The sequence below is a fragment of the Castor canadensis genome, chromosome 13 (assembly GCF_047511655.1).
Source record: "Castor canadensis chromosome 13, mCasCan1.hap1v2, whole genome shotgun sequence".
Taxonomy (NCBI): Eukaryota; Metazoa; Chordata; class Mammalia; order Rodentia; family Castoridae; genus Castor; species Castor canadensis.
In genome coordinates, this window is record NC_133398.1 from 39,663,334 (window position 1) to 39,677,213 (window position 13,880).

At 44.1% G+C, this 13,880-nt stretch overlaps 1 protein-coding gene and 1 non-coding gene across 2 annotated transcripts in view; both read left to right on the forward strand.

Annotated features, from left to right (window-relative positions):
• The window catches only part of B4galt1 (beta-1,4-galactosyltransferase 1), a 52,299-nt gene that overhangs the window by 29,454 nt on the left and 8,965 nt on the right, over positions 1 to 13,880 (forward strand). Inside the window, exon 3 of the mRNA XM_020156175.2 lies at positions 13,586 to 13,773. Coding sequence (XP_020011764.2) covers positions 13,586 to 13,773 — 188 coding nt within the window. The remainder of the gene's footprint in view (positions 1 to 13,585; positions 13,774 to 13,880) is intronic.
• LOC141415913 (U6 spliceosomal RNA) lies at positions 11,190 to 11,292 on the forward strand. Its single transcript, XR_012440865.1, has one exon. It is a non-coding gene; the product is annotated as a U6 spliceosomal RNA (small nuclear RNA).

Below are 13,880 nucleotides of genomic sequence, written 5' to 3' on the forward strand. Positions count from 1 at the left end.
AGCACCAGGGGCCAGCAAGGGTTACTAGGAATAAGCAATGCCAGCAGCACCTGTTTTTCTCTGACAGTTGTTTTACTAGTAGCTCAGTGATACATGATAGAGTGTGATCAGATCTTATTCAGAAAGGCATCTGATGGCCTCTCATAGATCTGCCTGAGCAGAAGACAGACAGCTGTGGACTGCATGGCATGGAGTTAGATTAAAGTATATATTTGATAAAAAGAGTAAAAGAGAGTTGGTGATAATGCTGTTTTTTTAATTCAGGTGGCCATGTTCAAGGAAAACTGGAGGGGAAGATGCTAATATGGCTGTGTTGAATTTTTGGTGACTGTGAGACTTTCCCGTTTAAATAAAATTTAGCCATCAGCTTCAGTTCTTGTAAGATGATTTCTAGAGATACTTGCCCTGGTGAAGTAATAGGTTTCTTAATGTCCCACAACAGCTTCATGCTCCTTCCCAGCTCAATCCAGGATGGCAGGACAACTAACAAAGCCAACTTGGCCCAGTGGTACCACTGTGCTGGCGAACACTGAACACTGCCTGAGATGCTGCTACTTCCTGTCCTATTTGAAACTAGAGAGAACATTTGTCTGCTGGGGACTTGGTTCAAGTGGTAGAGTGCCTGCCTAGCAAGCACCAGGCCCTCAGTTCAAACTCTAGTACTGCCCACAAAAAAAGGAGGAAAAAAAAAAAGCCGAAGAAAAAAATAAATATTTTATTTTTAGTTTTTCAAACACGTATATGTCCTTTATTTTCCTTTTTTGGTCAGAACCACCCCCCACTATGTATGTTCTTTAGCTTCTTCATCTTTTTTTTTTTTTCTTTCCAGTTCTGGGGACTGAATTCCACGTCTTCTGCTTGCTAGGCAAGCACTCTGCCACTTGAGCCTCACCTAGTCGTTTTGCTTTTAGTGTTGTTTTTCAGATAGAGTTCCATGCTTTTTCCTGGGCTGCCCTCAGACCTTGGTCCTCCTACCTCTACCTCCCAAGTAGCTGGAATTGCAGGCATGCACCACCATGCCTAGCCACCTTTTTCTTTTCTTCAGAAGGTTAGCATTCCACTTTAGGAAGATATTGTTCTTTTTCTTCCTCTTTCCCAACTGATCCTCTAGCTTCCATTTCAACTCTACCCCGTTAGCCTTTAGGGAAAATGCAGAGTTCAGGTAAGTCAAGAAGTAGCTTGAAGTCTGCCCTACCTTTCTAGTAGAGAATATGATCTAACACATAATAAAGTGGTAATAGGAACCTGAAGCTTGAAAAGAAATAGTTGCTCCATCTAGAGCATACCCCACCTGCAAATTAGGAATTTCCTGTGTTACCTGCTTTATGCAGATGCAGCCCCTGGCTTTGACTTTTGTATATTATTTGTTGCTGAGCAAATAAACTTATGATCTACTAGCCTCAGTAGAATTCTCACTTCTCCCCATGCATCTTGCATCCTTTTGAACTCTTCTCCCTCTCCCATTTGAGGTTAGAGAGAAAGAATGCTTAAAGTAAGAGTGGCCTCTGGGAAATCTATTCCAGAATTCTAAAACAGGTTTTTCAGTGGAGAACTTTTTTCTATTTCATGGAAATGCTACACCGTCCTCGATTTATAGTAGGTTACAGTGATTCTATTTTCTTAAAGTGGTGTCATACCCCATCTCTATCTCCTTAGCTTCCCCTTCAGTGATTGCTAGGACTTGCCCAGATCCCCAGAGGCCAGACGGTGAAAATTTCTCATCTATATCATCTGAGAGGAAACTGACCCTCAGGAAAAGTGACCAGTAGAGAGTCACATAAATTATAGCAGGGCTGCAGATCAAACCCCAGCCTGACTGCAAGTTTAATGCCCTTCCGCTGTATCACAGTAGCTCTCATAGAGGCTATTTAGCCTCCCTGGAGCATTTCTCAAAGCCTGATGTCTAGGGGTAGGAGTGAGCTCCATGCCCAGATCACCTGGGTTTAGACCTGGCTCTGCCATTTCCCAATCAGTGACCTTGGGTAGGCCACGTCAACTGTTCAGACTTCAGTTTCTTCCAAGGTAGAAGAGGAAATCACCATCTACCTCTCTGGGCTGCAAAACACCTGGTACATGATAAACCTTCAGTAAATATTAGCTGTTGCTGCCATGATTTGTGTCCTTCCTCTCTACCCTCCATTCTTCCTGGATACTTTGGTAATAAATTTTTTTTAATTTATTTATTTTAGTGGGATTGGGGCTTGAACTCAAGGCTTCATGCTTACAAAGTGAGCACTCTACGTTTGAGCCATGCCTCCAGTCTGTTTTTGGTCTGGTTATTTTGGAGATGGGGTCTCATGAACTATTTGCCTGGGCTAGCCTCAAAACACAGTCTTCCAACTCAGTCTCCCAAGTAGCTAGGATTACAAGCATGAGCCACAGGCACCTGGCTGGTGATAAATTCTTTACTGTTCTTCCTTCCTCCTGCTTCACCCCAACACAGTATCAGCATCAGGACCCTTCCATTTGTTAGGGCCTTTATGGGATCAGGGGATAATGAATAGTGATGTGAATCAGGTGACAGGATCTCAGAGGACTCAGGGACCATGTCATGTCTCATAAGCTTCTCCAGAGGAGAGTTGTGTCTCAAGGCCCCCCCGCCCCAACAGGAGCAAATTCTCACAAGTTTTTATAGCTCAGATTCCTGTCTATAGGAAGCTGCTAACTATCCCTATGCAGTATAGGTCCTTCCAACCACTGTAACAATTTGTATCTCAAAATAAGTGTGTTGGGGCTGGCAGAGTGACTCAAGTGGTAGAGTGCCTCCCAGCAAGCACGAGGCCCTGAGTTTGAACACCAGTACCACACACAAAAAAAATGTGTTAGAGGGATGCATGAGAGGGACTTTACCATTTGAGATGCAGAAGAGCAAGTGAGGCTCTTTGTCCTCAGGGTCTCTATTCCTTTTCCTGCCTTAGCACACTACTATGTGGAGATCCTGTTAGGGTCCCAGTACAACCTACTCTTGGAGCTAAGAGTGTCGTCTTAAGTCCAGCACTGAGACCTCAATGTAAAGGTGGATGTAAAGGCGTCATAGCACAGGTGAATGCACTCTGTATTTCTTCATACTTCAATCAGGAAAGGAAACTATAAAACCACCCAAGGTGTAGGAAGGCTGGTTTCCACCTGTCAGCACTAGCTATAAATAAGGAAATGCAGGATGCTTTGGAGATTGTCTGTCATATAAATTACAAAATGGGGAAGAATGCAGGCATAGCTGGCCACATGGGTATGTCATAGCTGGGGCAATCCTTTACCCCAGAGCCAGCAGCCAAGAATTGTTTCTCTAATCCCATTTATATATCTTCCAGTGCCATCGGTTTCCTCACTCGGCTGCTTGAGATCTTTCTTGCTCTGACCAGGTCATTCCTCTCTGCCCACAGGCAAGGGCCTCAATGGCTCAAAGCCCTGAACTTAGCATCTAAGACCATCTGAGGTCTGGTCCTGACCTACCTGTAGACACCTGCCTTTCTTGACTGTGTCCTTGTCTGTGTTGTCCTCTCTGCCTTCATGTCTCCCTCCCATCCCCTCCCCCCAATTCTCTTTTTGGCACCTTTACAGCCTCTTCTCACCTCATTAGCTCTGAGGAGCTCCTGGAATAACACTGACTTCTTCCCCACTGCTCCCAGGCCACTTGGTGCTTTCCAACAAGGAATGATTATCTGTGTGCCTTATCCTGACCTCTGAACTCCCAGTCTCCAGGGCCAGATTCCCTCCCACCTCTTGACCATGCAAGTTCAGTATAGATTTGGTTCAAGTTTGGAACATGAAGCCTCTTTCTGTTTATTTACACCCATTCTCGTGGCCCCTTGCTCCTAGTCCTCTGGATCCCTGCCTCTTGGAAGTGAAGTCTTCTTTCCTGGCTCGGATAAATTCAGCCCCTCCTTGAAGACTCTTTCCCTAAAGCTTACTGCTCATTGCAGACCAGGGCATAGGCAGTCTGTGACTCAGCCCTCAAGGTAACTCCCTTTTCAGGGAAAAATTCAGACAACCTACTTTAGCTCTGTGTTGTTCATGGTCATAAAACCCACCTCTGGTCCTTTGAATTTTGGCCAATATATCCTCTAGTGAGGACTTCTCATTGTTCCTGATGAGGGAAGGCTACAAAGGTAAGTACATGATGGCCTATAACAGAGCTGTGACTTAGACAGAGGTCACATAGGCCTAGGAATGCCCCACCTTCCCATGTTTATTCTCAGAATGGTGCTTGCTCACACTGTGGGTCTCATTAGGTCACAAGAAGGGAGACAGCAGCTTTCAAGTACCAGCCACAGAGCCCCTGGGAGCCTTGGCTGCTTGTTGTGCTGCCAGGTAGACCCTGACTAAAGGGCTGTGGGAAAGCAGGAGGAGGGCCCAGCTCACTGCCCTAAGGGGTCTTTGGCTTTAAATTTTTCTCCCTTTCCTTTTCATGTGTGTATTGTTTTAGATGATAGTTCCAGGTCACTTGTGAGGGTATTCGGAGATAGACCTTTGTGCCCTCAGTGAGCAAGAGCATCTGTCACTACACCTCTCTCCACCACAGGTCTAGGCAGCTGGTTCATGGGGTCAGGATTAGCTGGGGTGAAGCAGCCTGATGGGACCATCCCATTAGAGAAAATGGTTACCTGGGCTTGTGGCCCTCACTGATTTGTCTTTTATCTCGGTCTTCTGTGTGCCGCTCTGCTCTACCTCTGCCTTCTTTATGGGTGTGTATGGGATGGGGCTCAGGAGGAATAGGGCTGATTTGTTCCTCTCTCCCCTTTCTTCATCCACTTCAGGGGTAAAGGTGGTATGGCAGGGCTGGGAGTGTCTCTTCACTACTGTCTGAATGCTGTTCCTGTGCTCTCTTCTTCACTGTTCTGGCTATACCTTTCCATTCTCCTGGGGTGTGTGTTGAATCATTTAATGGTACTCACATTGCTGGTGAATTGCCTCCCTGGACATTATTCTGGGAAATGCCATTTTTTTTCTGCTCACCCTTTTTTTTTCAGTATTGGGACTTGAACTCAGGGCCTTCACCTTGGGCCACTCCACCAGCCCTATTTTTGTGAAGGGTTTTTCAAGATAAGGTCTTGAGAACTATTTGCCTGGACTGGCTTCAAACTGCAGTCCTCCTGATCTCTGCCTCCTGAGTAGCTAAGATTACAGGTGTGAGCCACCAGCACCCGGCAACAGTGACATTGTGGTCATGCCTTAGAGTGTTTCCTTTTATAATTGTTTTTTTCAGTAGTACTGGGGTTTGAACCCAGGGTCTCATGCTTGCAAAGCAGGCACTCTGCCACTTGAACTCTGCCAGCCGTAGTCTGTCTTTTTTGTTTGTTTGTTTTTGGGTGGGTCTGGGGTTTGAACTCAGACCTTTGCACTTATATAGCAGGAACTCTGCCACTTGAGCCACACCTCCAGTCCCCTGCTTACCCTTGATTCTGTGACAAGGAATGACAGTTTATTTGGAAGGCAGTATGCTCACCACTTTACCATCAATACCATAGCGATGCAGCTTATTTGGACTTTTGCCTTTGCTCTGGAGCAAGGGTGGTCAGAATGGGCTCCTTTTCTTTTTGCAGCCTTGACATTTGCCTCTCTTTCTCTTCTCTCCCTTGCATACATCCTTCTCTCTCTCTCTCTTTTGTTTTTCTTCTTCTTTTCCTTCTAGAGGAAAAGAAGCAAGCTGAAGGATCACCGCTCCTCTCTGTGATCCACTTCTTCCTCTTCACCTCCCTTCTCTTTTGTACTTTCGCCTCCTATAAAGAAAGAAAGACAGGAAAGCAGACTTACCTACTGCTGCCATCCTAACTACTGTTGCCACTGCTGCCACCACTATCACCTTGGTAAATGTCCTCACATCAACCCAGAGCCAGGCCCTGCTGGACAAGGGAAGCTGTGTGAATAATCCTTTGAGTGTGCCATCCTCCAGTCCTGGGGTCCCCCAGGCAAGCACAGGGCCTCTGTAGGCTCGTTTGGAAACACCAGGATCACTGGAAGTCAGCTTGTTCTTCAGAGACTTTTGTCATCTTAAATAAAATCACAGTTGAGCTCATATTTTTTGCATATAAACATTTATATCTTGCTTTTTTCTTAAATTCCATATCATCAGCATCTTCCCATGTTATTTCATAGTCATTATTTTTCATGCCTTCATAGTAGTTGATCGTTAAGTTCTACCATAATTCGTCTTTCCTCTGTTAGAAAACTATAAATAATACAATGCTGAACATCTTTGAGTCTGAAGTTTATTCTGTGTTGGCTTTTTACATATTTAGGATCATTTCCCCAGGCTAGATTTTCAAACAGGATTATGGGTTCAAAAACGGTTTACACATTTTTATAGTTATTGCTAAAATGGCCAAATTGCTTTCAAAAAGAGAAGCGTTTATCTGCTAGAGTACTTTTCTCCTAATTGTATCTTAAATATTCTAGGAGTGCTGAGAGCCCCCCTCTTGATGTGTTCTTCAGAAAGGCCTAAGGAGGGGCAGACACTCTGTTCTGGCTCCAGAAGAGTTGGGGTTCTGTGAGCTTAGTTTCTCTGACTTGTGTTCCTGTGCACAAGGGGTCAAGGATGTACTCACTCTTCTGAGTGGTTGATTACTTTGCTCTGAAGATAGCTGGCTTCTCTGCCTGTTCCTGATCCTGAAGGGCCTACTTCTTTAACTCAATGGGTGAAAAACTTAAGTCCCAGATCCAGGTTTATTTGTGGGCCATTTCTAAGCCCAGGGCTACCATTACTCTGGTTAAAAACCAGAACCCAAATGCTGCGAATTCATGAGTAAATGGATATTAACCCTCAGCATTTGTGTAATCCCACGTTCTTCCTAGTAATTATCTGGGCATCAACTCTGGCCTGTCTCCTATCCTAAGATCCACACCTAGGCCTACAGGAATCTCAGCCAGAGCGTCCTCAGCCCCAATCTATCACTGCCTTCTCAACAGCTCACTTGGCCATATTCTTTGGTGTCTGAGGGGCACACAGAGGTGTTCAGCAAAAACTGGCTACAGACCTGTCTCTGAATCTATGGTGTTGAGATCCTGGGGGTAACTGTGGGCATGGGGATGGGGGCCAGAACATAAGCGTGGGAGCAGCACTCTCCCATCATAAAAACTGTGATTCACTGAGAATCTTAGAAGCATCCTCATTGCTGCTGTTTCTTTTGGTGGAGGAGAGGCCAAATATTGTCTGTTCCCAAGCCATGATGGTCAGAGGATATGCCTGCTGGTGACACATATGGATTTGCTATCCAGGGAAGGCAGAATTATTGGACAATAAAGGGATGATTGGACGGTACAGATCAATTCATTTCTCTCTCTCTCTCTTGTTGGTACTGGGGTTTGAACTTAGCTCTGTGCTTGCTAGGCAGGCACTCTTCCACTTGAGCCATGCCTCCAGCCAGCCAGAACAGATCTAAAAACTTAGGATTTGGAAAAGCTGGACTGTGGCTTTCTGCAGTTGGTCATCTGTCCCCTACTGCAATCAGGAGAAGGCCACTCTTGCATTCCTTACCTATGCTCAGGATTTTCTTAGGAATTAGACCAGATTCGGGAACCTGTCCTGAAACACCCCTATCCCCAAAGGCTGTGTACAGGTACAGTTCACATGCTCAGGGAGCAGTGGAGGCCAGAAAAGGGAAGTGAGGCATCTGCTTTGAGCCCAGGGGGAAGCACTGTTGCTTTTTAAATTTATTTGGCAGTACTAGAGTTTGAACACAGAGCTTTGTGCCTGCTAGGCAGGTGCTCTACCACTTGAGCCACTCCACCAGCCCTGTTTTGTGTTGAGTGTTTTTGAGATAGGGTCTCGAAAACTGTTTATCCTGACTGCCTTTAAACCATGATCCTCCTGATCTCTGCCTACTGAGTAACTAGGATTACAAGTGTGAGCCACCAGGCAACCTGGCTATTTACCCAATATTATTGCTTGGGTTCCTACTTACACAGTTGTACAACAGCTTCTTTTTTTAAATTTCTTTTATTCATATGTGCATACAATGTTTGGGTCATTTCCCCTGCCCTCTCCCTCTCCCCACCCTACCCCCTCGCTACCAGGCAGAAACTATTTTGACCTTATCTCTAATTTTGTTGAGGAGAGAGTATAAGCAATAATAGAAAAGACCAAGGGTTTTTGCTAATTGAGATAAGGATAGCTATACAGGGAGTTTACTCGCATTGCTTTCCTGTACATATGTGTTACATTCTAAATTAATTCTTCTCAAACTAGCCTTTTCTCTAGTTCCTGGTCCCCTTCTCCTATTGGCCTCTGTCGCTTAAAGTTTCTGCTTTAGTTCCTTTGCATTGAGAACATCAAGTGCTATCTTGGTTTTTCTTTTTGGGTTTGTTGCCTATCCTCATACCTCCCTTGTGTGCTCTAGCCTCATCATGTGATCAAAGTCCAATCCCCTTGTTGTGTTTGCCTTCGATCTAATGTCCGCATATGAGGGAAAACATATGATTTTTGGTCTTCTGGGCCTGTCTAACCTCGCTCAGGATGATGTTCTCCAGTTCCACCCATTTACCTGCAAATAATAAAATTTCATTCTTCTTCATGGCTGAGTAGTATTCCATTGTGTATAGATACCACATTTTCTTAATCCATTCATCAGTGGTGGGGCATCTTGGCTGTTTCCATAACTTGGCTATTGTGAATAGTGCTACAATAAACATGGGTGTGCAGGTGCCTCTGGAGTAACCTGTGTCACATTCTTTTGGGTATATCCCCAAGAGTGGGATTGCTGGATCATATGGCAGATCTATGTTTAGATTTTTAAGTAGCCTCCAAATTTTTTTCCAGAGTGGTTGTTCTATTTGCATTCCCACCAGCAGTGAAAGAGGGTTCCTTTTTCCCCACATCCTTGACAACACCTGTTGTTGGTAGTGTTTTTGATGATGGCTATTCTAACAGGGGTGAGGTAGAATCTTAGTGTGGTTTTGATTTGCATTTCCTTAATGGCTAGAGATGGTAAGCATTTTTTCATGTGTTTTTTGGCCATTTGAATTTCTTCTTTTGAGAAAGTTCTGTTTGTTCACGTGCCCATTTCTTTATTAGTTCATTAATTTTGGGAGAGTTTAGTTTTTTGAGCTCCCTACATATTCTGGTTATCAGACCTTTGTCTGATGTGTAGCTGGCAAATATTTTCTCCCACTCTGTGGATGGTATCTTCAGTTTAAAGACCATTTCTTTTGTTGAGCAGAAGTTTTTTAGTTTTATGAAGTCCCATTATACAATAGCTTCTTAACTGGTCTTCCTACCTTCACTTGGATTGAAGCACAAATTCCTCTTTGACATGCAAAGCATAGTTTAAGACTCCCTATGGGCTAAATAAAGATAAAGCCTTTAAATGCCTTAACAAGCTTAAAAACACACACACACACACACACACACACACACACACACACACACACACACACACACACACACACACACACACGCCTCTACCTTCAGGTCTCATTCTGGCTTCACCCATTCTGAATTTCTTGTAGTTCCTTTGCTTTTCTTCACAGCCTTTACAAATGCTCTTATCACATTGCCTTTCTCTGCCTCTAGAACTGTCTTCTCCCATTATTGTCCCCAGAGTCTGTCTGGTCTCATTCTGCCTTCAGCAGTCTCTGTTTAGTCATTTGGAGATTTTTGGATATTTTTTGGCCTTTCTTCTTTTTTCCTGCCTTCTCCTTTGACCCTAGCAAAAAGGGTCAAACAACATTAGATGAAGCCCACCTATAAAAGCTTGTCTTTCAAAAGGACACCTATCCCAGTGTGCTGGCTCCTCTTCACAGAGGTGACTTCCCACTTATTTTATAGGCTCTAAAGCTCTCTGACTTTCTGCTGCTGCTGGAACCTAATGATTGTGAGCCACAGACTAATTAACTGAAGCCTTAATCCTTTTGAGAAATTCTCCAGCCCTCAGAGAAGCAGGACCTAGGGGAAGAATCTTGAAGCTGATCGGGAAGGATACAAACACTAAAGGTGGAGTCTCCAGGATGAATCCCTGAGAGGCATTTTGAAAGGTCTTGATGGTTCAAGGTGGGTGGGAGTTTTAACCCATTTCTATCAATTGAAATAGTAGCTGACTTAGCACCAGGCAGTGTGCTAAGGTCTTTTCATGTGTGGTCTCATTTAATAAATTCACCTGGTATTATCTCCATGACCCAAAAGAGGAAACTAAACTAAGGCCTGGAGGTGTGATTTGCTCAAAATTGTAGCTAATAGTGAAGAAACTGGTACTGCTGGGACAAAAATATGTGTCTGAAGCTGGGCATGGTGGTGTATGTCTGAAATTTCAGCACTCAAGTAATGGAGGCAGGAGGATGGAGAGTTCAAGGTCAGCCTGGTCTGCATGGCAAGACCCTTTCTCAAAAGGCTTAAAAAAAAAAAGTTATCTGTCATGATTGTGTGTTTGACCTGGTCTGGTAGATAGTAGGTGCTTGATAAAAGTGAACTTGAGTAAATTAAGTAGCAGATGCACTAGATTAATGTGCCGGGTAGGAGGGGTGGGAATGAGGCTGGGGGTCTTCCCACACCTGAGGAAGATGAACAGCTTCTATTAGTGAAAGATTGTGTGGGGCTTGCTAAGCTGTCTTTCTAAGCATTTCACCCAAAGAAGCCTAGAAAATGCTTCAGTTTTCTGGAATCCTGGGGAGGAAGAGGAGGACACACTTTCCTCATCTGTCCTGCCCAGCTAGGATTCCTAGAGGCCCATGGAACATTAGCAAATGGTACCCTGCCCTTCCCCCTACCGGTTCACACAGATGAGGCCCAAGTGGAGGAGTAATCTGTAGTGCAAGTTATTTTGGAAAATTGCCTGACTAGTTCTAAATGTGGGCCAGATGCTAGGGTACCTTTCTGGGTTAAAGGAGCTATAGAGCTCTTAGGCCACCATGAGGCAAGGGGCTGAAGCCTGCCTGCCTGGGATTCTTCTCCATGATGCCATTGTTCATGCTCATTCATGGTTTCAAATTTCTAGCTCCCAAAAGGAGAGCATTACTTAGTTAAACTTCAGTCAAGCATCTGCTTAGATCAAATAGTCATGGCAAGCAGGTCCTGTGGTACAGAGATGACCACCAAGGACTCCTGCCTCAGTTCTTGGGGAGTGTGCCAAGAGAGGTTGTGAGCTGGGCAGCCATCATGGGGTCTACTACTGAAGTGTAAAAGTCTTTGTGGGATCCACCTCCCTTTTACTTGTTAGAAAAGTGGTCAGTGGGGCTTCATGTTAGGAAAAGTCTGCTGCTTGCTTCAGCAGCACATATACTAAAATTGGAATGGTATAGAGAAGATTAGCATGGCCACTGTGCAAGGATGGCGTGCACATTTGTGAAGTGTTCCATATTTAAAAATAAAAAAGAAAGAAATGTAAATCTGGTTTGGGGCAAGTGTTGTTACAAGACTGTTAAAATGAGCCAGGTACCAGTGGCGCACATCTCTAATCCCAGCTACTCAGGAGGCAGAGATCAGGAGGATCGTGGATCGAAGCCAGCCCAGGCAAAACCTATCTTGAAAAAACCCATTAAAAAAGGGGCTGGTGGAGTGGCTCGAGGTGTAGGCCCTGAGTTCAAGCCCTAGTACCGAAAAAAAAAAAAAAAAAAAAGATGATCAAACAATAGGTTATACATGTAGAACCATCTAGCTCATGCCCTGGTATATATCTCCCCACCCCATTGAATATTAGCAATATGTTGTTACAATAATAATAATTCCAATTACTTCATATTCACTTTCTAAACTTTGAGCTTTTTACTCTGTGACTTACGTGAAATCAGCTGAACCCAGAATTACAGACAGACTCTTAACTGATAGGGCAGCTAAAGAACACAGTGTGCCTTTGGGTGTGACCTTCTCCTTTTACTGTGCATGGTTAGAGAGCTTTGTCAGGGTTGAAGAGAGGAGCTCTTGTGTATAAAATGTTTTCTTAATTTGTTCACTATCCTCTTGGCTGCAAGTTCTGACTTCCTGGTTCCTGTCTTTCTCTAAGTTGTTTGTTTCTGAGTTGCCCACCTGAAGGTGAACAGAGTGGTATATCCATGTGCTCTGTACACACACAGAAAGCATTGTGGAATGCTAATTTCCTCTTTCATGGTTATGCAGAGAGGACTTTGCACATACCATTTCTGAGGCCATGAATGGATTACAGGCCCCAGTGGGACATTTTTTACCCAAAGTAGAGGGTTCTGAGCTGTTGATTCTAAGAGATATGGGAAAAAGGACAGCAAGTGACAATTCCAAAGTGTTAGGCCTTGTTTCCTCATGGTGATACTGTGAGAGCAAGATAAGAGCTCATGTGGAAGTGCTTTGTGAACTGCTAAGTGTGTGTGTGTGTGTGTGTGTGTGTGTGTGTGTGTGTGTGTGTGTGTGGCAGGGGAGGAATGGAAGTGTTTGGACCTTCTCTACTAATCTGGGGCCGTGGGAATTGGTAAGAGCAGAGCCCCTCCCCCCCATGGTGACTCCCACAGGGGCCATTTGGTTGGAGCTTCCCAGAGGGGGTTGCCATCTGCCATTGTATTTTGAAGTTCATCAGTTCCTTCGTTCATTCATTCATTCATCTAGCCAGCCAGAAACTATTAGGCTCTTACTGTATGACAGTGGGGCACTAGGTGAATAAGAAACAAAAGATCCTACCCTTCATTGAGATTGCATTTTAGAGGGGATGCTGAAAATAAGAGATAAGTCAATAAAATATGAAGTATCTTTGCACCAGCAGACTTGGTACTTTGCCCTCTGTGGCCAGCACCCTGAAGGAGGTGCCCCTTTTCCCTCTCATACACCCTGATTCTGTCATGCTGTGTATCAGGCTACTTCCTCCCTTATACTGTGAGCACTATGAAGGCAGAGATTGAGTTGGGTTTGCTGTGTTTCTTCAGCACCTAGTGTAGTGCCTGACAGACATATGGAAGGCATACAATGTGGTAATAAAACCATAGTCAACCTTACAAAGAGGGTAGAAATAGAGAGGCACCCAGCTGTCACCATTTTCTGGGTATCTTTCCTAGAGTTAGTCTACTTACAGTATATATATGTATATGTGTGTGTATATATATACATTTATAGTATAAAATGTATATCTGTATAAATGTGTATATGTATGTATATATATATATTTGTGTGTATATGTGTGTGTGTGTGTGTGTGTGTGTGTGTGTGACATGTGTTTGAATGCCCTTTTTACCTTAGAGCTTCTTCTTTTATTATTTTCTTTAAAGACAGGGTCTCTTAATGTAGCCCAGATTGACCTCAAACTGGAGATCCTCCTGCCTCAGCCTTCTGAGTGCTGGAATTATGCCACCTTGTTTGTCCCTCCCTCCTTCCTTCCTTTAATAGCTCTGTTCCATTGTATGGATGTACATGACTTATTTAACCAGTTGTCCAGTGAAAGTTCTATCATTTGTGCACTCCACAGTGAACAACATTGTTTATTGTTATTCACACATGCAAGTCCTTCTGTAGGACAAAATCCTCCTAGAAATAGGATTACTAACTCAAGTTGATACGTAAGATTGGTTTGTGAAGTAAGAGCAGAAAAAAAGGCCCAACAGTTGACTAATGACCATGTATAATGGACAGGTCACTGTCCATTCGTAGTCTGCTTAAAGGCCTTATGGCATCTGATATAACTTCTTTTTTCTTCACCAGGCCGGAGACACTATGTTCAATCGTGCCAAGCTCCTCAATATTGGCTTTCAAGAGGCCTTGAAGGACTATGACTACAACTGTTTTGTGTTTAGCGATGTGGACCTCATTCCAATGGATGACCATAATGCCTACAGGTGTTTTTCACAGCCCCGGCACATTTCTGTTGCGATGGACAAGTTTGGATTTAGGTAAGAGATGTTTCTCTTTTATATGTGCAATAGGAAATGTTCTGCCTCCCCCAATGTGTGCCTCCAGGTTCTGCAGGAGAATGCTGCCTCTGAGAAATGGCTGTTGT